The following is a 24,648-nucleotide window of genomic DNA, read 5'->3' as shown; positions in this document are numbered from 1 at the left end:
GCCAGCCTGGTCGTTGTGGGCGCTCACCTTTACTGGCTGGACATATCCATAGTGTTTTAAAGGGCATGATACTTCCTGCACCAGGTGTTGGATCTTGTAGCATCAGTTACTGAAGTCCTCGACACCTTGATATCACCTGAGTGTCTTATCTTACACAGGCTCTCCAGATCAAATCCTCAATCCACTGAGCATAATGATAAGACCATATGACCACGATGGTACGACCTTTGGGTATGATGACGTAAACTTTGACCTAAGCATCAAGGGTTCCGTGAGAGGTCTGGTCGTTTATGACCCAAGGATGGTTACCGTCGTGCCCAAGGCTGTTATCTTTGTCCTCAAGACTCATCATACCGTCGTGCCCAAAGCTCGTATTGTCGTACTGAAGGCATGTGACGTCGTGCCTAAGGGTCGTATCGTTGTGCTCGAAGCTCGTACCATCGTCCCTAAGGTTTTGAGATAAGTTTTCTCTTGCACAGCAAAGATGAAGATTGGTTTACCCTTATTACTTGTCATAGCATACTACATAATTCTCTACTTTTTATCGTGACTATTTTCCTAGTGATACAGTAAAATCTCGATTTAACGGAACTAGCTTCAACAGACTTCGGAAACAAGGGAAGCTGTGCCCTCATACCGAGAATGGAGTCCGCACTGAAATGGACATTAGCAGACTGCAGGTGTCCTTTTCAAATCTAGGTGACAACAACATCGTCAGTACTGCGCATGTTTTGCTTTTATGTCAGTGTTTGTTTTTGTATTACAAGGATACAAGGGAACAACGAAGCAACCATGGCCCCCTGTGACGGTGGTGTGAAAGAAAGCAAGTGAATTTTTGTTGTTGTCTTAAAACCAAAGTTGAGACGCTAAAGTATGGTGTATCGGCTGCCAACAAATGTGGTGAATATGAGGTGAAGAATCAGTGTTAGATATTCGTTAGAACAAGGAAAAGCTTAAAGATTTTTGTTTAAGTTTAACTTTGATGCTTCAATCAGTGATTCATCAGTTGGTAGCAGAAAGTATATGACAGTGACACAGGATAAAAGAACTTAGGAAAGCTGTTTGTAAATGGTTTGTAATTCAAATTCACTACAAATTCATCTATGAAACACACCCGGTAAATATAGATACTTTAAACTACATTATTTACAATAATCACAATATCTATTTTATGTTAGTGTATTGTCTGACCATTAGATATAATCATTACTGTATTGTGTATTATAAATCATAAAAAAATCCGGATTTAAAGTACAATCTTGTTTACGGACACTATCACCAACAGTATGTCCGTTAGATCGAGGTTATACTGTAGTGAACAATACAAAGACTAAATACTTATCATTTGGTAGGTATATTAATTTTCCTGAAGAGATACTGCCAAAAATTGGTTAAATGAAGCAACTTTCGAACAATATACATACTTAGTGAATTCTGAGTTTATGAAAAAACTTTTCACAGACGGAACTGTTTCGTTATAATCTCAGGATACTTCTTGATTTTGATTTCTTATGATACTCTTGTTTAGAAAATAGAAAATGCTCTCTAAAAGAAATACAATTGATTGATTGGGTTGCTAGGGGTCATCAAGGCTATCAAAGTCAAACTACATCCACCAAACGAATAAAGACAAATCTAATCCCACATACTTTCTCACTATGCATGATTCCCAGGTACCAACACAGAACACTATGTTAAGGCCACTGCTCACTAGCACTAACACAGGAGATTCGAACCCATTGTGCCGTTCACTAACAGCGCTGCCGTGAGTTGAAACCCTCTGTTCCCTGGGCCATTTGTTTCGTAGCCCTAGTGTCAGGTGCTCGAGCTTGCTGAACTGAGGGTAATATCCAGCAGTCCCTGTACTCGGGGCTAAAAATCACCATGCCAGAAGCACCCATCCAGCAGCCTCGTATGTTCGAAGTTCGAGACCGTTCGGTAGTTCGGCTTTAGCGGGTTGGAAGTCTGCCTCGACACAAGTACTCGATATGAGATCCTGATGGACATCATTAACGGTTCAGAGAGTAATTATCACAACTCATCAGCAAAAATGATTCTTCTTGATACAGTTGAAGTGTTATGCGTCTCTTAAGTATTCCATCTTTACGTTTCTTGAAAACTGGGAAACGTGCATTGCGAGGAAACCATTGTGTTTTGGTTGTACATTGAATGTGTGTAAATCTGTATGTCTAATGTGTACACGCTTCAGGTCATGTCCTCAAGTTGGAGATGTTGCGTTCTCACCTCAGAGAACGTTTAAGGAGATAACAAATGTCTCGTACTTGACGTGGGGAAAAATACGTGGTGCGTCTTATGATGATTGAGATTGTTGCGTTATGGATTTGGGTTTTGGCAAAGAGCTTTAATGATTTAACCTTGATCAAATTCTGATCATCTTCTAATGATGGCTCAAGATTGCCTCGACTGTGCCTTTGGTGATATTGGGTTTTGGTGTTCGTATCCAAGTGTATACTCAACACAAAGTTTGAAACGTAGGTATTTTCCTGTAGACCGTCACTCTGTCATTCAGAAGCTCCATCAGAAAGACCAGCCTGTTACCTGAGTGTTACTTTATCATCAGTGTATCACCAGAATGTTTGAAAGATTTCTGGCAATAATTTCTCTGAACATTTGTATATCATGTTTTTAGATTAAAAGAAAATCTTGCAATCAAAAAGATATGAAAATAGATACACAGAAAAAGTTACAAGTTTGCAAGTCAAAACGTTTATGTGAAGGATAGAAGAAACGTTGTAAAGAAAATATCATCTTTATTTTTGCTTTACGATCCTGAGTCATGCAATCAGGCGCATCAGACACTACACAACCGGGAATTACTCTCCCACAGTCATTGTACAAAAGACAATGAATGATGAAAACAATAGTCTATTAAGCGAATTCCATCATCTTTAACATAGCCTCAAATGAAAACCTTCTGAATATCAACAAAATGATAACAGAAACTGAGAGACTGAGCAATGAGTCTACCATCACTACTGCATCATTGTGGTAATCATGAGACTCAGGAGATATATGATTTCCCTTTACTTGTAGCATCTGCATCTTATCATAGGATATAAAATAAACATTCTAATGATACAAAAATATGAGTAAAAACCATTGATTCTAACTCTTTAGGTACAAGGAACTTCTCCATTGACATCCTTATGTCATATACTCTTAACAGTGGTATAAAGATGGTGAACAGATCATTGACTTTACACCAACAGAAAACTTGACGACCAGGGCTGTCACACCCAGTTAGAAGTCTTGATTAGGTGAGCAGTCATCAGAGGCCAGGTGTGCTCAGGTTAATCGCAGTTCGGGGATGGGTGTTTTCTTCAGGTGAAGCCAGTTTTCATGTGTATCCAAGTGTAGAGCCTTGAGGTTGGTGATGTCTAGGTGAACAACAGCCAAAGACATGACGTTTCTAGGTGAGGGGTAGTGATAGTGAGGTGTTAGTAGGTGAGGAAGAGCAAGTTGTGAGGTACGCCAAGGCTGAGCTGCAGCAGCAGCAGCAGCCACAGGTCAGGTGTTCTCAGGTGAGCAGCAGGAGGGAATCAGGTGAGCTTCGGCAAGCAACATCCTGGGATCAGGCATTCCCAGGTCAAGGTGGCTTAGCAATGGTGGGAGCGGCGTCATGCCGTCCCTCTCGTGTACCCAATGAAGCCAAACTTGTGTAGTTCAACACTCTGGGTCACCTGTGGCCGTCACCAGTCAACGACTGAGGCGTCACCAGCCAACTAACTGACATTGATTTCAGAGAAGAGGAAGAGGGGTAGGAGATGTCTTCAGGGGACGGTGGCCTCCCTTTCTCTATCATTTTCTTCGACTTCTGGAGCAAATCGTACGTGTTTTCTGCGCCTGGGTTCTCCACAGTGATCTGCTTGATGCAAGTAAGTTCGTAGCAGTTCAGCAAGCTTCTTTTCGGCGAACTTGAACAGTGAGGTGGCGCTTGTCTCCAGGATTTCTGATGAGGCGTCGTCAAAGCAAATGTCGTAGGGATCCATCCCTTTCACGAGCCAAGGATCAGACATGAACTTGTGCACCTCCTTTACACCGAAACGCTTCTCAGGTCTGGGCTCTAACAGCTGTCGCAGGAGACGAAGAAGACGCGGAGTGAAGCACTTGAAGCGTGGTGGAGCCTTGGTGGTCTTGTGTTTTAGCCAGGCCACCCAGGACTTGTAGTGGCGGTCTGTGATGTCGGCTGAAGACCAGGGATAAGACCCCATCAGGCACACGAAGATAAGGATGCCAAGCTGCCAAGCGTCGTGAGAACTTTGAACGCAGTATCCGTCGTCGCAAATGGCCTTTCTCACCTCCGGAGGAGCGCAAGAGATACGAACGTTTACTTTCTTCACGAAGGTTCCCATGCGTTGCGTGTTGCCAAAGTCACTCAGTTTGACGCGTGACATCTCTTCATCGAAGACGAGGATGTTGTCTAGGGTTACATCGCGATGAACTAGGTCTTTGCTGTGAACGAATTCCAGCGCAGACGCAATCTGTTCTACTACTTTCTTTGTCTTCTCCTCGCCAATGCCTCCTCTTCTGACAAACTGCGACAGATCGCCAGCAGGAGCTAGTTCCATAGCAAATACGTAGGAGGAGTTGGTGTCAAAAGGTACATGGAAGCTTTTGACGATATTGGGATGCGGACTGAGGTAGTAATTGTAGTGGAACTCGCGGAAGAAATCTTCTTTCTGTGTAGTGCCTTTCTGGACACACTTGAGGACGACTTTATCTTGAGCCTTTACGTGTCTCGCGACGAAGATTTTTGTGTACCAGCCTGACGCCAGAAGCCGAACGTCGAAGAACTGTCGATCGACCTGCAGTCGTGGCAACTCCAGCATTTTGATGTCATGGAACCTGGTGTTCTTGTTGCCGTTGGCCATATCTGGAAATCAGGAAACTCATCATTAGATAATCTATCATCATCAGTCTGTCAGCAGATAGGTGTTAGATAACTGGATTTCTTTTTTCATTCATATCATATATGGATAGAAACAAAATACTGGCTATTTCTTCAAGGAATCTTCTCAATATAACATGTGCTTTGAAATGAAAAAAATAAGAATTGAAATACATGAATGAGATATGAATATCTCTCAGACACTTGCACTCTTCTTTTAACAACTTGAATCTAGTTAGAGTGAGCCTCAGATGTAGACAGTCTGCGTGCACAAGATCATAGCTGCCTCTCCTGAGGCAAGGCACTCCATGAAGATGATCAAAGGCAGGACACTTACCTAATGCTGAACTTGAGGAGTTCATCCTGGAGAAGAAATTATCCAGAGTTGCGGTTGACGAAGACGTGCACTGCAGTTCACAGGCTAGAAGCTAACACGACGCTGATACCAGAGCGACGCGCACAGTAATCCACAAGGTTCACTGGTGGCACAAGTTGATGTCACTGGCGGCACAAGTTGATGCACACTGTAAATCCACAAGATGGTGTCTTGAACGTCTCTCGAGGAAGGCTGGCTTCAGTCTGCAGTCTTGGCGCCAACCTCCGCGGCTTTTATCTCTGGCTGGTGACGTCAGGTGTGATTTCAGCTTACCTGCAACAGTTTGAGGTAATAAGCCCACACACCCTAGTACCTAGTAATGTACAAACCCTCTGCCAAGATGATGGGAAATGCCAGTGGGGAAGCTGATCAGACTACTCGCTGGTAAAAAGCATTGCTGCCCTCGTTTGCTCACACTAACAGATTAGAATGTACACCTCTCTCTCTCTCTCTCTCCCTCTCTCTCTCTCTCTCTCTCTCTCTCTCTCTCTCTCTCTCTCTCTCTCTCTCTCTCTCTCTCTCTCTCTCTCACACACACACAAAAAAAAAAGAAAAAGGAAAAAACAAAACAAATTTCACTCGGATAATGAGTGCCCAGCAGGACAGCAGACTATGATAAACTGTTATTTTGTATTTGTTATGCAATATGGGGAATGGGACGAGAACGAGAGGAAGTATAATGAATACGTAAAGTGAACGCACACGACGGCCCTGTGGGTGGAGGGATCAGACCAGTGCCAGGGAATTCCCGGTATTCTGGTGGATGGCACCGTACAGTTGACACGATCTCTCTCTCTCTCTCTCTCTCTCTCTCTCTCTCTCTCTCTCTCTCTCTCTCTCTCTCTCTCTCTCTCTCTCTCTCTCTCTCTCTCTTTTCTTTTCACTTCTTTCTCTCTTTATATCATTGTACCTAATTGTTTTTTGTGGTTCTCTCTCTCTCTCTCTCTCTCTCTCTCTCTCTCTCTCTCTCTCTCTCTCTCTCTCTCTCTCTCTCTCTCTCTCTCAGTACCTCACATAATAATGTATGTATCTAACAGCTGTTCCCCATGTTAGTAGCAGAGAGAGAGAGGAGACTTGAAGCAGAGGCACAAGAAAACTGTCGTGAAGATTCGAGTCTTCAGCTTCGACCCACACAGACACGAGTACCTAGTGCTCGTGTGGAGCGCCAACAACAGATACGAGAACCAGGGAAGTAGTAGTAGTAGATCTCTTCTCAGAGTCCTCAGCTTAACTCAGAGTCGAGTAGCTAACCTCTTGAAATATACTTTACCTTAAGTCACTCACATGCGAGAACTTAACCTTCGTAAGTGTATCCACTGGACTGCCAACAGTTACGAGAAAGAAGAAAGTAGCAACTGAGTAGAAATAGTAAGGCCCGGCCTTGACAACCCTTCTACGAAATGTTTGGGGAAGTCAGGAACAGCGTTATCCGCCACACAGACGCACCTCTGTGTATCTACAGAGGTCGAGAAGTGCAAATAACGCGTATTGCAGTAGGTCGCAGTGGTATTCGTGGTCTAGTATTCGCTGAAAACCACGAGGGAAATGAAACACTACGAGTTCACAAGAGCGCTTTCGTGTCATGATCACATCATCAGGGGCGGTTTCAGTCTTGTGTCTCCCCTGACGATGTGATTATTAAATGAAACTGCACTTGTGAACTGAACGTGTTTCAAATTTCGTGTGGTTTTCAGGAAATATAACGAGTATATGTAGGTATATATTGTTCTCCTGGGGTCTTTGTTGTCATGTGCGTGTTTATGAGCTGTCATCAAGTCAACAACCCCACAATGGGAGAAACGTGTCGTGTATACCACTTTCATTCCTCCTTGTCTCCTGAAGTTGATGACCTTGAATCTTTGGATTAACCTCTTAAGCACGACGGCACTACCCTCAGGTCAGGTCAGGTCACACACCACGCCATCGTACTCAAGGATTGTACCATCGTTCACAAAGGTTGTACAATCGTGTTCAAGGGGTTGATTAAAGGTTCAAGGTCATTAACTTTCTGAGACAGGAGAGCGCGTGGGGTGTTGAGATTGCTGTCCACGACACGTGCCTCCCATTGCGGGGTTGTCGACTGTGGTGTGCAGGGGGTGCCAGGGCGAGGCGTGGGACGGGGTAGTCCGGTGCGGGGGGGGGGGGGATTCGTGGGTTGGGGGAGGGGGGTCTAATGGGGGAGAACAGTGATGCCAAATCAACACGAGAACCTTGGCAAGGTTAGTAGGTCAATGTTTATACCTTGACTAACACACTTACTATTATGTTTGTCTATCTGTCTATCTCACTCTATCGCTCTTTCTGATTCATGAATATATATATAAATATATATATATATATATATATATATATATATATATATATATATATATATATATATATATATATATATATATATATATATATATATATAGATAGATAGATAGATAGATAGATAGACAGATAGATAGATATAATGCACCGAAACCAGAGCCATTTACCTACAGCGAAGCCCCACCATCTTGGTTTCCTCTGACCACTTCATATGCCCACTGATAGCACGCCGCCCCCTGTATGTCACATCACTGGAATTCGCTCTTTCTTCGGCATGACTCGCACCCTCCTGCACGTTTTGGCCCTCGAACACTTAAAGCATCTTTAACTCCATCTATCCATCTCATCCTCTGCTCTCACCTTCTCCCTGTTCACTTGCGACATGTATGCCCTCCTAGTTATTGTCTCGTCACTCACTCTTTCAATATGTCCAGACCATGACAGCACACCCTCCCCAGCTCTCTCATACATATTCTTCTTACTACCAAACCTTTGTCTTACCTAATCATTTCTCACACGATCAACCTTCCTCACAACATAGATTGTCTTCAGTAATTTCATTTCCTACGCATCTACTCTCTTCCGTAATCTTTCATCAAGGGCCCACGCCTCGCATCCATACAACACCGATGAGACTACCACACCATCAGACATCCTCATCTTTGCCCTCGCCGAGTAACCTCTCTTACCATTCATTCCTCACTGAACTCAGGATCTCTACCCCCTCACTCACTCTATGTCTCTTTGTTTCCATGAATACCATGTCTTCTCTTAGGTACATGAAACGCTCTACTTCCTCACTTTTACTCGCATTATCTCTAAGCTTTCTTCTTTCACACACTTTCCCTAACCTAGTAACCATCTTCAACAGTTCCTCATTTGACTCTGCCAAGAGCCATGCCATTAGCAAGCAGCAAGTGACTCACCTCCCAGGTCCCATCCCCCGCCCCCAACAGAATACAGAACTGCCTCTCTCTCCTCCTCGGATCAGAACTTCTCACTGCTCTAAGTAGCTTCTCTCTCATACCACACATTCGTAACACCTTAAATGCCACTTACAAATCCATACGTTTTTCTAGGTATTTCTCAGAGAGAGATTATTCAAAGCAAACATCTGAACAACACATCCTCTACCATTCCTGAAACCACATTGTTCCTCCCTTCTGATACTGTGTACATGCCTTCACCCTCTCAATCAGCACCCTCTCGTACACCTTCCCAGGTACACTGATAAACTAACTCTGTAATACTAACACTCACCTTTGTCTCCCTCGCCTAAATATGGATGTGAACGAATGAGGCTTTCTCCGTCTGTTCTGGCTTCACCTCCGTAATGTGGAAAATGGCGAACGGGTATGAATATCTATATCTATATCTATATATATATATATATATATATATATATATATATATATATATATATATATATATATATATATATATATATATATATATATATGTATATTTTTTTTTTTTTTTGCTTTGTCGCTGTCTCCCGCGTTTGCGAGGTAGCGCAAGGAAACAGACGAAAGAAATGGCCCAACCCACCCCCATACACATGTATATACATACGTCCATACACGCAAATATACATACCTACACAGCTTTCCATGGTTTACCCCAGACGCTTCACATGCCCTGATTCAATCCACTGACAGCACGTCAACCCCGGTATACCACATCGATCCAATTCACTCTATTCCTTGCCCTCCTTTCACCCTCCTGTATGTTCAGGCCCCGATCACACAAAATCTTTTTCACTCCATCTTTCCACCTCCAATTTGGTCTCCCACTTCTCGTTCCCTCCACCTCCGACACATATATCCTCTTGGTCAATCTTTCCTCACTCATTCTCTCCATGTGCCCAAACCATTTCAAAACACCCTCTTCTGCTCTCTCAACCACGCTCTTTTTATTTCCACACATCTCTCTTACCCTTACGTTACTTACTCGATCAAACGACCTCACACCACACATTGTCCTCAAACATCTCATTTCCAGCACATCCATCCTCCTGCGCACAACTCTCTCTCTCTCTCTCTCTCTCTCTCTCTCTCTCTCTCTCTCTCTCTCTCTCTCTCTCTCTCTCTCTCTCTCTCTCTCTCTCTCTCTCTCTCTATATATATATATATATATATATTGTATATTTCTGGGGATAGGGGAAAAGGAATACTTCCCACGTATTCCCTGCGTGTCGTAAAAGGCGACTAAAAGGGAAGGGAGCAGGGGGACTGGAAACCTTCCCCTCCAGTTTTAGATTTTCCATAAGAAGGAACAGAGAAAGAGACCAAGTGATGATTTTCCCTCTAAGGCTCAGTTCCTCTGTTCTTGACTCAACCTCGCTAACGCGGGAAATGACTAATATGTATGAAATAAATATATATTTGTTGTATATATATTCAGTTTATCTTCGAAAGGTAGATAACATAAGAAAAAGAAACTCTGACTCTCTGGACCTTGACTATACATTCTTGTGTGCCCACAAGGATACATACCCTGTGACACCACACCAGCAAAGGCCTTCCTGCAGACAATTGTGGCCGCTGCGACTGAGAAAAACCAGCCCATTTGTCTCCTGTTTTGCTGCCCAATTGCTAATCTCAGACCCATGAAAGGGAAGCCGCTAAGGTCATCTTTATATACTACATCCAAGTTGTCAGAAGAGACGAACGAGCTGCGAGCCTCATATCTTGTCCACAGGTCGCCTGACATCATTAAGGCCAGGGAGTGAGTGAGGGAGTGAGGGAGGGAGGGAGGATGGCAAGGCTAGTCCAAGGCTTGGCAGACTGGCTGGCTCCGGCTCGAGCGTCACCATCCCCCGCCCGTGTTAACGTGGATGACGATGTTGTAACCCACCATTATAAAAACCACAGAGCCTCGCACTGGACACGGTCAGCGGCCGACGGCTTCAGACGGCATCCCGAGGCAGCCTCCGGCACGTTACCTTGCTGCTGGGGATATAATGCGTCACTTATTAAACTAATGTGGCGTAACAGTCGAGGTTGGTGGTGCTGTTGCGTTACCCAGAGGGGAGAACCGCCACGATGGGAATCAAGATATGAAACTGGACGTCCAGGTGGCGACGAGAGACTCCTGCACGACCTGACCAGTAAAGCACTGAGGAAATTGGCAGCTGTAGCAGGCATTTCCCATGTCCCAGGAAGCCAGAGCTTGAGAGAGTTTTACGAGGCACAAGTCACATCCCGTCTGGCACTTGCACCATGTTTCTCTCACGAGCCGGCGTCGGCCGCACATCACGTACTGAGCAGCTAAACAAAGCTCGGTGGTTATGGATGGGGACTCGCCTCGATGCCGGACAGGGTTTCGTAGAACTTGACACATCAAGAAAGTCTGCACCATCAAGGAGCTGTCAGGAGAACGTGTTGATACGTACATACATAGCTTATGTATCTAACCTCCTGAAGACAATGGTAAAATTCTTGGAACTGATGAGGCCGCCTTGACCTGACCTCTATGGGATATGGTCAAAGGTCAGGTCATCTTACCCAAGGGTCATACCGTCATATTCAAGGGTCGTCCTGTCGTGTTCAAGGGTCGTGTTGGTCTGATCAAGGAGTGAAACTCTTATCATCTCGCCGTCTGTCCACTGACTGAACTAAGGTTTAGACTCAGGAGTGAGACATCAAGACAAAAGAAGGGAAAAGGAAAAAAAACGCATTGATATAACTCACAAAATTATGAAGAAAATGATCAAAACAGTTTGATTGATTGATCGAGAGAGAGAGAGAGAGAGAGAGAGAGAGAGAGAGAGAGAGAGAGAGAGAGAGAGAGAGAGAGAGAGAGAGAGAGAGAGAGAGAGAGAGAGAGAGAGAGAGAGAGAGAGAGAGAGAGAGAGAGAGAGAGAGAGAGAGAGAGAGAGATGCAGTGCCAGCCAGTGCCACCATATGTGAGGCTGGGCCGCCCACCTGACATTGCCTGGTCACGCTCCCACTACCGCCAGCCGTGACAGATAAACCCTCCTCCCCTGAGACTCATGACTCAACGTCTGTAAGTTTAGTTCATTAAGTATTTATTTGCAGAATAAACACTGAAAAAAATTGAGAACAAAAAAAGAAAAAAAAAAAACATGAGGGAAAATCTGGACATGGACGTTAAGATTCATACCAAACATTATGGACAAAGCAGTCGACTGGTGCAATGATTCTGGTCCTTGGCATACTCAAGCCACACACAGAGACGATCTGCCATAACACTGACAGGAAAGATACTCAAGTGGAGGAACCAGGTGTTCAGCAGAACCGGCTCTTTGTCCGGGTCTGGCGTAGACTAAAATTCACATCCGACGTCACGAGGGGCAGGTGCTGGTATAAAGCTGAAGGCGATGATCGCCAAGTCCTCAGACTGAACCCAAGCCTCGACGAGAGACACACTCGTCTCTGCCTTATGGATTACAGTGAACTACACTGCTGTGTATAGGTGATTCTACCAGTCCTTTCCTTATGAACGACAGTGTACTACACCGCTGTGTACTACAGTGACTGTACAGGCCTCTATCTTCTTGGATTGTAGTGTATACCGACGTGTACTACAGCAACAACACAAGCTTCCGACTTGTAGATCGTGGATGGCACACCTGCAACACAGTGTAACACTGGGAACACTGAGATAGCTTCAGTACAGAGGCCGCCCGCGCCTAGTATTCCAGGTGAGTTGTGGCCCTTGATGTGTTGGACTACTCCAGTCATACACTTAGATTTAGGGATCTTCGTTTACTACTTCATCACAGTTACTATATGAAACTCATATGAGCATTCATTAAAGTCAAAGAGTGTTCGATGCTCTTTTAGTCCTGAGACTCGTAAACCAAAGAGCAATCAAATTAACATTTGAAAATTGACAGCAGATTCTTGCTTTGTTTTCAGAGATGGCTGGCAACCGCAGCAGCTCTGTGTTCCCAAGCATGACGACACCTGAACTGACGAAGCTGGAGATGGACGGCCGGTTCTCCGACGTAAGACTTCTTGCTGAGAACACCGGCGTCAAGGTCTATGTCGCCAGACGCCTCCAGACTGGAGGTATCGTCGCTGTGAAAAGCGTTCATAAGGAGACCACGAAGAAGGCTGACTTCCTCCGCGAGTTCTGCTACAACTACCACCTCAGCTCTCATCCTAACATTGTCAAATGTTTTGACGAAGCTTTTGAAACATTCGACTCCTATTCGTTTATACAAGAATTTGCTCCAGTCAGCGATCTGTCCAAGTTTGTCAGGAAAGGTGGCATAGGAGAAACACGGGCCAAACGTGTGGCGGAACAGGTCGGCGAGGCACTGGAATTCATGCACAGGAACGAGCTAGTTCATCGTGATGTTTGCATAGAAAACATCCTCGTTTATAATCGTGACGTATCACACTTCAAACTAGGTGACTTCGGCAACACTGAGCGGGTCGGAGCCTTCGTGAAAAAGTTGAAGGTTCGGTCACCTTGGGCGCCACCAGAGGTGAGCCTGGCCGTGTACAACGAGGGCTACTATGTCCACAGTGCCCAGGACGCCTGGCAGCTTGGCATCCTTATCTTCGTGTGCCTGACGGGGTCTTATCCCTGGTCTTCAGCCGACATCACAGACCGCCACTACAAGTCTTGGGTGGCCTGGCTCAAGCGCAAGACCACTAAGATGCCACCACGCTTCAAGTGCTTCACTCCGCGTCTTCTTCGCCTCCTGCGACGACTGCTGGACCCCAGAGCTGATAAGCGATGCGGTGTGAAGGAGGTACAGAAATATCTGTCTGATCCCTGGCTCGTTAAAGGAGTGGATCAGTTTGGCATTGCAACAGACAACATTTCCTCAGATGTCGAGTCGAGTGAAAATACGTCACTATTAGGACGTTTGGAAAATAAACTTGCAGAGTTGTTGCATTCCTTTATACATCAGTCAGACTCTCATCACAGCGACCACAAGAGACGTTCACTTTTCTTTTAGCTCTTCGTCGACACCACTACAAGGGCTCTGAAATCATTTTGAAGATGTCTCAAGTATTGCCGACAAGTCTTCGCCAGCGTCTGCCACCTGTCTGAACCGGAGTTAGAGCCAGTGTGGTCTGGGGTTGTTGACCTACACGAGGTACCGTAAGATTCTCGTCAGATCAACATGAGTCCCGGCATGACGTCTGCCCACCTGTGCTTGGTATAGTCTTCTGAGGAAAACATTTACTATAGTGATTCTACCCACGTCTCTCTAGTTATACTGTAACTGTTACTCACTTAAACTGGTCAGTGTTTACCTTATCAGTTTAGACAGGAATATGGGACCATATGCATTATATTTTTACACAGTCTATTTTGTATTATATGTACGATAATTTCTTGGAATAAAAGAATGTTGACCTATTTCATGGTGTTCATTCATACAACCTGTGAAACACTGGTTATGAATCACATGAAAAAATAAATCTTTTGTAACTTTTGTGTAGTGAGAATAATCCCGATAGTTAAGTATGTATGTGTAACTTGCCTGATCATCATGAGCCATTATGATGGTTCCATTAGACAGTGGGTCACACAGTTCGAATCAGATTCACAATCAAACATTTATCTAAGATCATGTCGTCTGTTGCCTGCTCTGGGCAGCATATATCTGACACGAAATAAATGCTTTACCTGTATCATTGGTACAGAAGACAATACGAAAAGCAATAATACCCATTCCTGCCTCTGGTCTGGAGGACAACAAAGAAATAAACAATACCCTCTACCCCTGCCAACATGTTCCGTCAAACAATATGGAACTCAACAAAACACAACAGCTTTACACGTTAGTACTGTAATTATGCTGCTCTGTTCTACTCCAGATTCCTTTTGCATTTTCCACAACAGCTAAACACAGAATACTCTCGAATGATTATTCACTTTTACCTTATAAAGTTATCGTCCTGAAGGAGGTTCTTGGCCCGGGCAGTTTGGGTAGAGAGTTAAGGAGCGGGAGGTGTGCCAGGCAATCAGCGTGCTGGGATGACAAGTAAACAATGAGCAACAATGACACTGGGTCCACACACAGGGAGTGCCTGATGTAGCAGCACCATGGTAGGCAAGCAAGCACAAGCGTCAGCCAGCGTCTGACTTCGTACCTCTGGAAGAGCGAGCCATCACGGGCAACAACCGACTGTGGTCACGTCTTGAGGAGCGACTGAAGCAGGTAGCAGTCCTCCGGAGGTTCCTCTGTCTTGATCGTTGTCAAGCGGTGAGCCAGTGATAAGATCAAGGCTATGGTGAAGCTAGGGCCTCACTGTTCCTGGGAGCTGTAAGGATGGCCAGTACACCAGACAGTACATGTGAACACAGGTCTAAGATCTTTCGTAAAATATTAGAATGTATGAAGGAATTTCTTTTTTTTTACACATTCAAACTTATCACAAAACCTTATCATAAGTTTATCAAACTTGATGGAAGAATTATAGCTGAAAGTTGGGTCAGTTTAACGATGATGTTCAGCACTCAGTCTTATAACAACACGACGTATGAAATCTGTAAGTTGTGTGATCATGGTTACTTGGGAGTCAGCAAGTGTATGCATCTTGGTATGAAAAAACCAACCTTGCGTCCCTCAGAACACTGTATTTCTTATAACCGCTGGATGACCGCTGGCTCACTGCGAATATGAACTATTTCTACTGCATTGTCTTCCACATGTTGTGCTTTAGAATCAGTACCTAGGCTTGTGACCGCAGGCGAGCTGGTGTGAACTGGTTGATCTCAGGCTCACACAAGAATAATTCACATTCTTCTTTTTTTTACACAGTGAAACACTTGGCTGAAAATATACCCCACTTGTCCAGGTCTCCTCCTCCTCCTCCAGCTGTAACTGGTTCTTCATCTTTCATTTTAGAACTGGTCTGGTTTTATATATATATATATATATATATATATATATATATATATATATATATATATATATATATATATATATATATATATATATATATATATATATATGTGTGTGTATATAGATAGATAGATAGATAGATGAATATATAAATGGATAGATAGGTAGATAGATTGATCGATAAAAAGATAGGTAGATAGATAATGGGCCCCCGTGGTGCAGCGGTTAACGATGGTGATCGTGTCACATTCACGGGTCGCTCAAGGTCCGCATCGCTTGGAAATTTGGTCGCGGCTGCCGGTACACAGTTAACCCAACTGTTCATCCTCCTCTTAGGGGCAGTCGACACAATGGGCCCCTGGTGACGTGTGCTCCTGTGTGTGAAGTGAGTGCAGGACAATTTAGGAGTAAGTTTTCAGACTGGAAGCCACATCTTTGGGTATGATGTGTCGTGTGATATACTGAATCGAGGTTTGTAGTGTTGTAGAGAGTAATGATGGTCTGAGAATAAACGAGAAATTGTTACTCGTACATTCCTGAGGAGTGTAGTTTCCCGCTGGTGTGTATGGTAGGGGAGAACCAAAGCTTGGCCGGGAGGTCGGTTGTTTAATGCTTATCGAGTCATTATTCTGTGTATGTGTTTTGTCAACGTCAGTGTTTGTTGGGAGAACGGGGATCTGTGAGTATATCATATATTGTTAGAGATACAGGAATAAAAATATTTTTCTCTTTATGGAAGTTGTTGTTGCTATGTTATGGTGAGGTTATGGTGGCAAAACTCCGGGTGTCGAGCATATCAAGGTGAGACTGTGTTGGGTATACTTTTGTTTCGTTGCACGGGTGCTGTGTGTGTGTGTGTGTGTGTGTGTGTGTGTGTGTGTGTGTCTGTGTGTGTGTGTGTGTGTGTGTGTGTGTGTGTCTGTGTGTGTGTGTGTCTGTGTGTGTGTGTCTGTGTGTGTGCATATGTTTGGCAGCCAATGATGAGTCTAAGGGCAGTGTTATGTGTAGTTTGCTCTCTTGTTATGTTTGCTTTTAAAAGGGTGGATGACCTTTCAAGTAAAGTGTAGTTTAAGGTGATGCAGGTGAACAGTTTGTACGAGAATCTTATGGAATTCTTTTCTTGTCTAAAATTTGTGCCATTAAGTTTTTTGAGGCTCTTTATTTTGTTAATGGTCTACTTTGGTGTAGGATGAAAATACCGTATGTCTTATGTTGTACCTGGTACGTGATATGGTTGAAGTTGTAAGTGGGAGTAGGTTACTATACAGGTAATGGGAAGATGTAGGTTGTATCTGTGTATGTTTAGAGCTAAGAGGATGTCGGTGAATTAACTTGGGATGGAGACATTCTAAGTGAGCCACTGTCAAAACTGTGTCATGTGGTATAGCATTTTTGTTGTTGCTTGAGTTGTTTCAGGGTATTGTGATGTGATTGTCAGGTCGTCTGTATGTGAGAGGACTTTCACAGGGTAGCTTAGAGGTGTTGTGAAATCTAGTTAGAAGAGACTGAATAAGGTTCGGTGAGAGGACTTCTTCATGGGAAAATTTCACCATAGAATTTGAGAATTTTGGAGGTGAAGCCTTTGTTCATAACTTGTCGGCCACCTATCAAATTAGCAACCATCTTTTGTCCTTTTTATGGAGTGTGACGTCAAGCATCTTGTGTGTGAAGATGTGTCGGGCAAGCGTCAAACGCTTTGTTGATATCTATTGCTACTTGTGTAGTGCAAGAGGGGATTGTGGTTGGTTGAATCCATCCAGGATGTGTTGTGTGATGAGGTCTGTATGCGATGTAATAGTGGAATCATTGTGTCTAAAGCCTTGCTGGGCGGGTGAGAGTGCATCTTGTTTGATTCCTTTAAGGATAATTTTTTTTTCGGTGAGTTTGTTTATTGACTGTAATGATATAAGACGATAGGAGGAAGGGGAAGTTTAGGATCTTTGGAACGTTTCAGGATGGGTACTATATATGTTGGGCAGGGTTCAGATGTTCTTTTTATATTGATGCAGCAAGTAGCTGAAGGCATATGCATCCTTGAAGTGCATCAGGGCTGAAGCGTTTTATGTGAGATTTTGGTATGTTGTTGGTCAGGGGAATACTTACTGGCCTCAGACACGTTTTGACTGTCAGTGTGAACTGTTGTGTCGGGGGAAAGTTTATGTATCTTTGTTATGGCTGCTCTGTATAAGAATGCGTTTGGTTTATGGTCAATTCAGGTTAATCTATGAGCTGTGTTTCATGAGTATGTTTGTGTGTTCTCTGGGAGAAACAATGTTTTGGGTTGGAAGTGCACCATGTTTGCGGGCCAGATGGTACGAGAAATGTGTATTTTCTTTATGACTTTGACGTAAATATTTCTGGGAAAGTTTGATAAGAAATCAGTATCATTATACCGAAAATGAATTCTGATATAAATCGTTTACAGTGTTCAGTAACTCCCAGAAGTGTTTACATAGCAAATCTCAGGTGAAGGTGAGCAGCAGAGCAGATGAGGTCCATGGTTAGGTTAGAAACTCTTGGGTGAATGTGTTACAATCTGACCTTCCTGTTGTTATTGCCTGAACTTCCTGTTGTTACTGACTGACCTCCTTGTTGTTATTGCCTGACCTTCCTGTTGTTACTGCCTGACCTTCTACTTGTTACTTGTTTCTTCAGTGCTTCCCACTATCTGTACCACTGAGGGGAACCCTCTTCTTCTCGGACATGCAATCAGTCTCAGTACCTCCCCACCGGGAACTCCTCTTCTTCATATGTCTTCCTCTCCCTGTATAGGCACTAGTCCTCTGTGCTCAGATGCCCACTCACTGTACTCATCGTGGAGAACATTCCTCATTTACTTTCCTCATTACACTGTTACAACATAGTCTCCTGCGTGAACCCACCTTTTATTACCACACAGATGAAGTTAGATTCACTTAAATGGTCCTCCTTGTGACGCGTAACGCGTCCCGCCAGCTGCACGGGCAGTCTAAGCTGACTAAGCTTACCACAAGCTTAAGTAGTGGGTGGCCCGTCAGGGTTACTAAAGATCACGTAACTAATACAAAGAACAACAAGTCAGGGTTTCCCGTCCGTACCTGTAGTAAGCAGAAGCCACGACCAAGTATATCAGCCAACAGGTCTTGGCTCAGAGTCCGGGGCTACTGGGAAACAGCGGAACGAACCGGTGCGCCTCTCCCGCCTTCCCTCTGGCTTCAGTTGTTTTCTTGTTTATCCTGCATGAAAGACTGTGGTCCAACAGGGAGGGTGTGATCCAGCCCGGGTTGTGATTCAACAGGAGATTGTGGTCTATGAGAGAGGTTGTGGTCCAACAGAGAGGTTGTGATTCAACAATACAAACGTAATCTAAAATAAAGTTTGTGGTTCAACGGTAGGGCTGTGGTCGTTGTGAGCTAACAGAGAGGTTGTGATCCATCACAAAGGTTGTAGTCCTACAGAGATGTTGTGATCAACCATCCCCAGTAAGTCAGATTTATCAAACTTTTAGATACTTAGTACAACAACTTCGTGTTATGTCCGCCCTGCTAATGTGTTATGCACCTGAAACAGTTTTCTCGATATTCGTATTGTAAATTTTACCTCAAGAGCGTTGGCAATGTTTGTTTTCGTATTTGTATATCGCATGTATATCATTATGATGTATATCATTATATCAACCTTGTGGTTTTATGAGCACATACACACACACATACACACACACACGCACACACACACACACACACACACACACACACACACACACACACACACACACACACACACACACACACACACATACAAACACACACACACACACACACACACACACACACACACACACACACACATACACACACACACACACACACACACACACACACACACACACACACACATACAAACACACACACACACACACACACACACACACACACACACACACACACACACAAATCTTGGGCCGGCTGTATCTGTTGATACATATGTATATACACATACATACATATATATCTTTAGATACATTTATTCATATATGTATATGCGTATATCTGTTAGTATGAGGTTTCAGTTTGGAGAGGAACCTTCCGTCCGTCGTACACCAGACGTAGGGAGTCTTCGAGTCAGAGGTGTTCCCGCTGCATCTCCTTGGGTGGGTGTACACTGGCGAGATGTGCAGTGAGGCCGCTGGCTGTCGTCAGCTAAACTTGCATCATGCTAGTGAGGAGACTGGCTCACGTTACCTAAGCTTACATCACCTGCTTTGCCCGAGCTGACTCGACCCAACCTCTAGTTCTGCCCTTGGATGAACTTTGTCGTATGGTGTCTTTAGTGTGCAGCTTCATTGCTCGGTCTCATGTAAATGTTTGAAGAGGGATTTTGTTTTTGGTTTTTTGCTACATTCGTGATCCTTAGTTTTGCTCGAATTGTGAATTGGTTTCTATTAACTATGTGTTGTCGGTGGAGGATGCTGGGATTTGTTGCATGTTGACCTGATGTGTTGTATTACATGACCCAACCAGTAGGTCTGTTCACCTTGACCAAACCTGTTGGAGGTCACAACGGCTTATGTCACTTCTGAACGAAGGTCACAGGTTTTGCCTGGCCACCAAACAGGTTTATAAACTTTCTTGGATGTTTCTGGGCGGTTCTTGTTTTGGGATGGTACGTGTTTTGTTCTGAGATTTGAATAGTTTTCATGGTTGCAGGAGACGGTAAGGTAGCTCTGTGTTAGGTTCCTACCACTGGAGGTTGCTGTTGGTGGTCAGGTAACCTGTTGCAAGGTTTCTGCCACTGAAGGTTGTTGTAGGTGGTCAGGTCAAATGGTGTAAGGTTCCTACCACTGGAGGTTGTTGTAGGTGGTTAGGTGACCTGGTGCAAGGTTCCTGCCACTGGAGGTAGAATCCTGCAGGACTCACTCGTGGACTTTGTAATTCGGGATGACTCTTTCCTGTGGAAGACATGACGTTCTTTGTGATGTGGAGATGTGGAAGACATGACGTTCTTTGTGATGTGGAGATGTGGAAGACATGACGTGCTTTGTGGTGGTGAGTTGTGGTACCTGATATTGACGTTATGTTCTCATATCCTTTGAGGCAGGCAAGAACCAACCTGTCAAGGCAGTATGATCATTGTATGTACGAATGTTGGTCTCTCATACCCATGCATGTGTCAGCCAGTCAGTGTCTGTGTGTTGTTATGTGTGTACGTCAAAGTGAATACATTAACAGTGTTCAGGGCCTATGCATGTATACTAAACGTATGCATATCGATCTACATATGAGTTTCTATCATATATGTATATATATATATATATATATATATATATATATATATATATATATATATATATATATATATATATATATATATATATATATATATATATATATATATATATATATATATATATATATATATATATGAATGAGTTATGAATATGTCCATGTATTCGACAGTAAGTGTGATGTTGTTGTGCTATGTGCTATGTATATGTCCCTGAGTTGCTTGTGCTTCCGCATACGTCTGTCGCACCATCGTCTGCCTTCTGTCATGGGCACATCGTATGAGGAAGTGTCCATACCTTTGCAGGTACAAAATGTTCTGATGTGTGTGTGTGTGTGTGTGTGTGTGTGTGTGTGTGTGTGTGTGTTCACACGCACGTGACTCAGGCCCTGCAAGATTGGTCTTGTGGTCGGGCGGTGGGTATGTACGTGTTCAGGTCCTCGTTTGCTGCCAGCCCACTACGATGAACCTCACACGGGCGCTACATTTGCCTAGAATTCGTCGCTGGCTAACTAATGCGCTAGGTTTTTGTCAAGGCTCCGTCTCAGAGCCTCAACACTGACTCAAGGAGACTAGTGATTATTTAAGAAGATCACAGTGTCGCTACTGTTGACCAAGAGTTGCTGTGAGACGGACTATAGGTGCCTATACTGAGAACCCACTCAATGTCAGGCACCTGCGTTGGCAACCTCCGCCTGTTGGCGACGAGCGCCAATATTTGGCCATCTCTTTATTTTCATTTGCTTTCATCCTTCATCTACTGTAAAGAGGATATGAAAAGTCGATAGATAATGAAGTATAGACAGACAGGACTACAGCGAATGGTGGTGTAGTTGTATAGACGTCAGCAGGAGAGAAACATCGAATTTCAAAGCTTGAGTACAGGGAGGGTATACTCCCGAGCCGAGGTCAGACTGCCAGAACTGTTGGCCCTCGGCCTCCTCCCACTCCACACATGGTGACGTTCCCCAGAATATGTTGAGGGAACTGACTTTTTCCCTCCGCTACGGTGTAATCTAAATTCATCTCTGATGTAACGGAGGTCAGGGTATATAGCCACAGGAGGTGGTGGACCTGTCTCAGACTGAAGCCAGCACTCCTCGTGACACATACGAGACCCACCTCGTGAACTTATTGTGTGCAGAGTGTTTTACCAGTGGTACGAGACCCCTCCATCTTGTGGATTACTTTGTACATCATTGTTTGTCTACTGCTAGTGTTGATACAAGACCTCGTCTTGTGGCTTATAGTGCACACCATTGCGCACATCAAGTGATAATCCTTGACTATATCTTCGCTACTTGCTCTTGTCCAACAAATTACCAGGTAAGAGTCTCGTCCTAGTTTTGTGTCAAGTAGGTTCCCATACCATGAGAAATCATCCTAGATGCAGTGATAACTGTAACCTCTTCTCCTGATTCATTACGTACACAAAATCAACTTTATGTAATAAAGTATTCCACTAGTTGTTTAGAAATTTAGAAATAACAAAGTCACGTGACTTACTGTCACTTCCATCGTCTGTACCTTTAGCGTGACCTGATCTTTATCAACTTTGTCAGGGATGGCCGACGTTATCAGCAGCTTCAAGTCTCTGAGCACCAAGATGCAGGAGCTGGCTACGTTGGAGATGGACCGCCTGTTCTCCGACATGCGACTCCTGGCGGAGAACACCAACGTTAAGGTCTACGCGGCCACACGCCTCGATTCTGGTAGCAGCGTCGCCCTGAAGTGTGTGCAGAAAGAGACAACGAAGAAGACAGACTTCCTCCGCGAGTTCTACTGCAACTCCTACCTCAGTCCTCACCCTAATATCGTCACCTGTTATGATGAAGCATACGCTACGGAAGCCTATTACGCATTTGCACAAGAGCTTGCTCCAGTTGGCGATATGTCGAAACATGTGAAGAGAGGCGGCGTGGGTGACAAACGGGCTAAACGTGTGGTAGAACAAGTTGTTTTCGCACTGGAATATATACACAAAAAAGAACTGGTTCACCGTGATGTCTGCTTGGAGAATATCTTCATTTTTGACCACGGACTATCACGGGTCAAGTTGGGCGACTTCGGCAACGCTGAGCGGGTCGGAGCCTTCGTGAAAAAGTTGAAGGTTCGGTCACCTTGGGCGCCACCAGAGGTGAGCCTGGCCGTGTACAACGAGGGTTACTATGTCCACAGTGCCCAGGACGCCTGGCAGCTTGGTATCCTTATCTTCGTGTGCCTGACGGGGTCTTATCCCTGGTCTTCAGCCGACATCACAGACCGCCACTACAAGTCTTGGGTGGCCTGGCTCAAGCGCAAGACCACTAAGATGCCACCACGCTTCAAGTGCTTCACTCCGCGTCTTCTTCGCCTCCTGCGACGACTACTGGAACCCAAGCCTGAGAAGCGCTACGGTGTGGAGGAGGTATACAAGTACTTGTCTGATCCGTGGCTCTTGCAAGTTGATCATCCAGGTATTTCGTTCGACAAGTGCTCCTCTGATATTTGGTTGGGACAGATGTGGTCACTGCAGAGACTCGTCGAGAAGAAAATGGTTGACTTACTTCATTCTTACCTGACTCAGCCAGAACCCGTCAAGAAGGAGAGCAGGCGATGTGTGAGGTTTGCTGCTGAGGTCGAGGCCATCGACATAGTGAACCTAGTATGAAGACAGTTCTTCCTTCGACTCCAGATGACTCGCGGGAACTGAATCCTAGGTGACCGAGGTGCTGACCCCACCCTGGCCGCATTCAGAACATTGGCGTTCGATTGAGTGACGAGGGACCAAAGCAAGTACTCCGGCGGGGAGAGTCGTGGATGGCGTCAAGGGCTGGCATGATGCCGCCTGGACAGAAAGTCAGGTCGCCTGGAGAGTGACATCTCGCCCTCGGAGGCTGTCCTCATCGACAAGTTGTGGAATGTACCTTTAAGAGACAGACAGGTCGATGCATTTTCCACTTGGGTGTGAATGCAGGAGTAAACACCGTTATTCATAGTTATCTTTAATTCATTTGATGTCCCAGATACTTGAGAAACTGATTGGACTTCATTCAAACATAAGATTTATGTAAAGATGATTGTTTTCCACTTGGTAAAGCTTAGACAACACTAGATCAAGAGATAACTTGATGTCCTTATTCAATTTCCAAAATATTTCCAATATGTAAGATTCAAAAATTCCTTTTATTTATCTCATAAGGTTATTATGATTAATGGTGTCTGTCAGATGGCGAATATTACAGCCAATATTGTGTAGTAAGACTGACAGACAGGATTAACTTTGTCCTTTTCTGAAGTGACCCAACGCTGTTACTGGTGTCTCACTACTTGACATCTATACTGTGTGTGAGAAGATAAACCAGAAGAACTTTAGCATTAGATCATTCCTAAAGAGTTAGTGATAATAAAGAAATGATACAAATGGTCATTTGTTTATCCTTCATCAAAGTTATACATATACTTTTCTGTTTCCTGAGATCAATTTTGTTCTTTAATCTACTTCGGATCTGTGATATATGGGAGTGCAAGGGAAGGACAAATAACAGAAGACCTGATGGTCCATGACGAGATTATGTTTAGGGAAACAGTCATGGCATCCTGAGCTCCTAATTTCTACTGGATGATTAGGCAGGAGGCGCCTCCCGTCCTCCAGTCTTTCTGGTATAACAGCTAGCATTATAATGACTAAGGAGGAGTACCATGTATCATGCAGGGAAAATACAGCCGAGGAAATTTTACAGGAAAGTCTGATTAAGAAAACTGCAGTGGGTTGACCCTGGTGAAAAAAGAGTTTATATCATGTGCTTCAAAGAAACCGAGATGTCTGTTTTTCTCTCTTGAGTAACTAAATTTACTGACAGAGTTGGTAGTGTGTACACGCAGACGTACAAACTAAGGCTGTTAGCCCGGAGACAGCCAGAGGTCAAGTTGTGCACGCCACTGACACCAGCCTGGTCATAGTTCCTTCAG

The 24,648-nt window shown here is 44.3% G+C and overlaps 3 protein-coding genes across 3 annotated transcripts; 2 read left to right on the top strand and 1 right to left on the bottom strand.

The window, feature by feature from the left end:
- Positions 1-2,757: 2,757 nt before the first annotated feature.
- LOC139754500 (serine/threonine-protein kinase meng-po-like) lies at positions 2,758-18,389 on the bottom strand. The gene is made up of 3 exons (XM_071671781.1): positions 18,318-18,389; positions 5,247-5,558; positions 2,758-4,894 (listed from the first exon to the last, which is right to left on the bottom strand). The coding sequence occupies exons 2-3, from the start codon at positions 5,269-5,271 to the stop codon at positions 3,792-3,794; spliced, it is 1,128 nt and encodes a 375-aa protein (XP_071527882.1). The 5' UTR covers positions 5,272-5,558; positions 18,318-18,389; the 3' UTR covers positions 2,758-3,791.
- On the top strand, positions 11,937-13,943 carry LOC139754502 (serine/threonine-protein kinase meng-po-like). The gene is made up of 2 exons (XM_071671782.1): positions 11,937-12,264; positions 12,482-13,943. Exon 2 carries the CDS (start codon positions 12,484-12,486, stop codon positions 13,534-13,536), a length of 1,053 nt encoding a protein of 350 aa, XP_071527883.1. The 5' UTR covers positions 11,937-12,264; positions 12,482-12,483; the 3' UTR covers positions 13,537-13,943.
- A 3,384-nt stretch (positions 18,390-21,773) lies between the features above and the next one.
- On the top strand, positions 21,774-24,100 carry LOC139754456 (serine/threonine-protein kinase SBK1-like). The gene is made up of 2 exons (XM_071671729.1): positions 21,774-22,023; positions 22,260-24,100. Exon 2 carries the CDS (start codon positions 22,262-22,264, stop codon positions 23,345-23,347), a length of 1,086 nt encoding a protein of 361 aa, XP_071527830.1. The 5' UTR covers positions 21,774-22,023; positions 22,260-22,261; the 3' UTR covers positions 23,348-24,100.
- The last annotated feature ends 548 nt before the right edge of the window (positions 24,101-24,648 follow it).

The sequence above is a fragment of the Panulirus ornatus genome, chromosome 17, assembly GCF_036320965.1.
Source record: "Panulirus ornatus isolate Po-2019 chromosome 17, ASM3632096v1, whole genome shotgun sequence".
Classification (NCBI taxonomy): Eukaryota; Metazoa; Arthropoda; class Malacostraca; order Decapoda; family Palinuridae; genus Panulirus; species Panulirus ornatus.
Note: the sequence above shows the minus strand (reverse complement) of the source record. Positions and strands in the feature narration are given on the sequence as shown.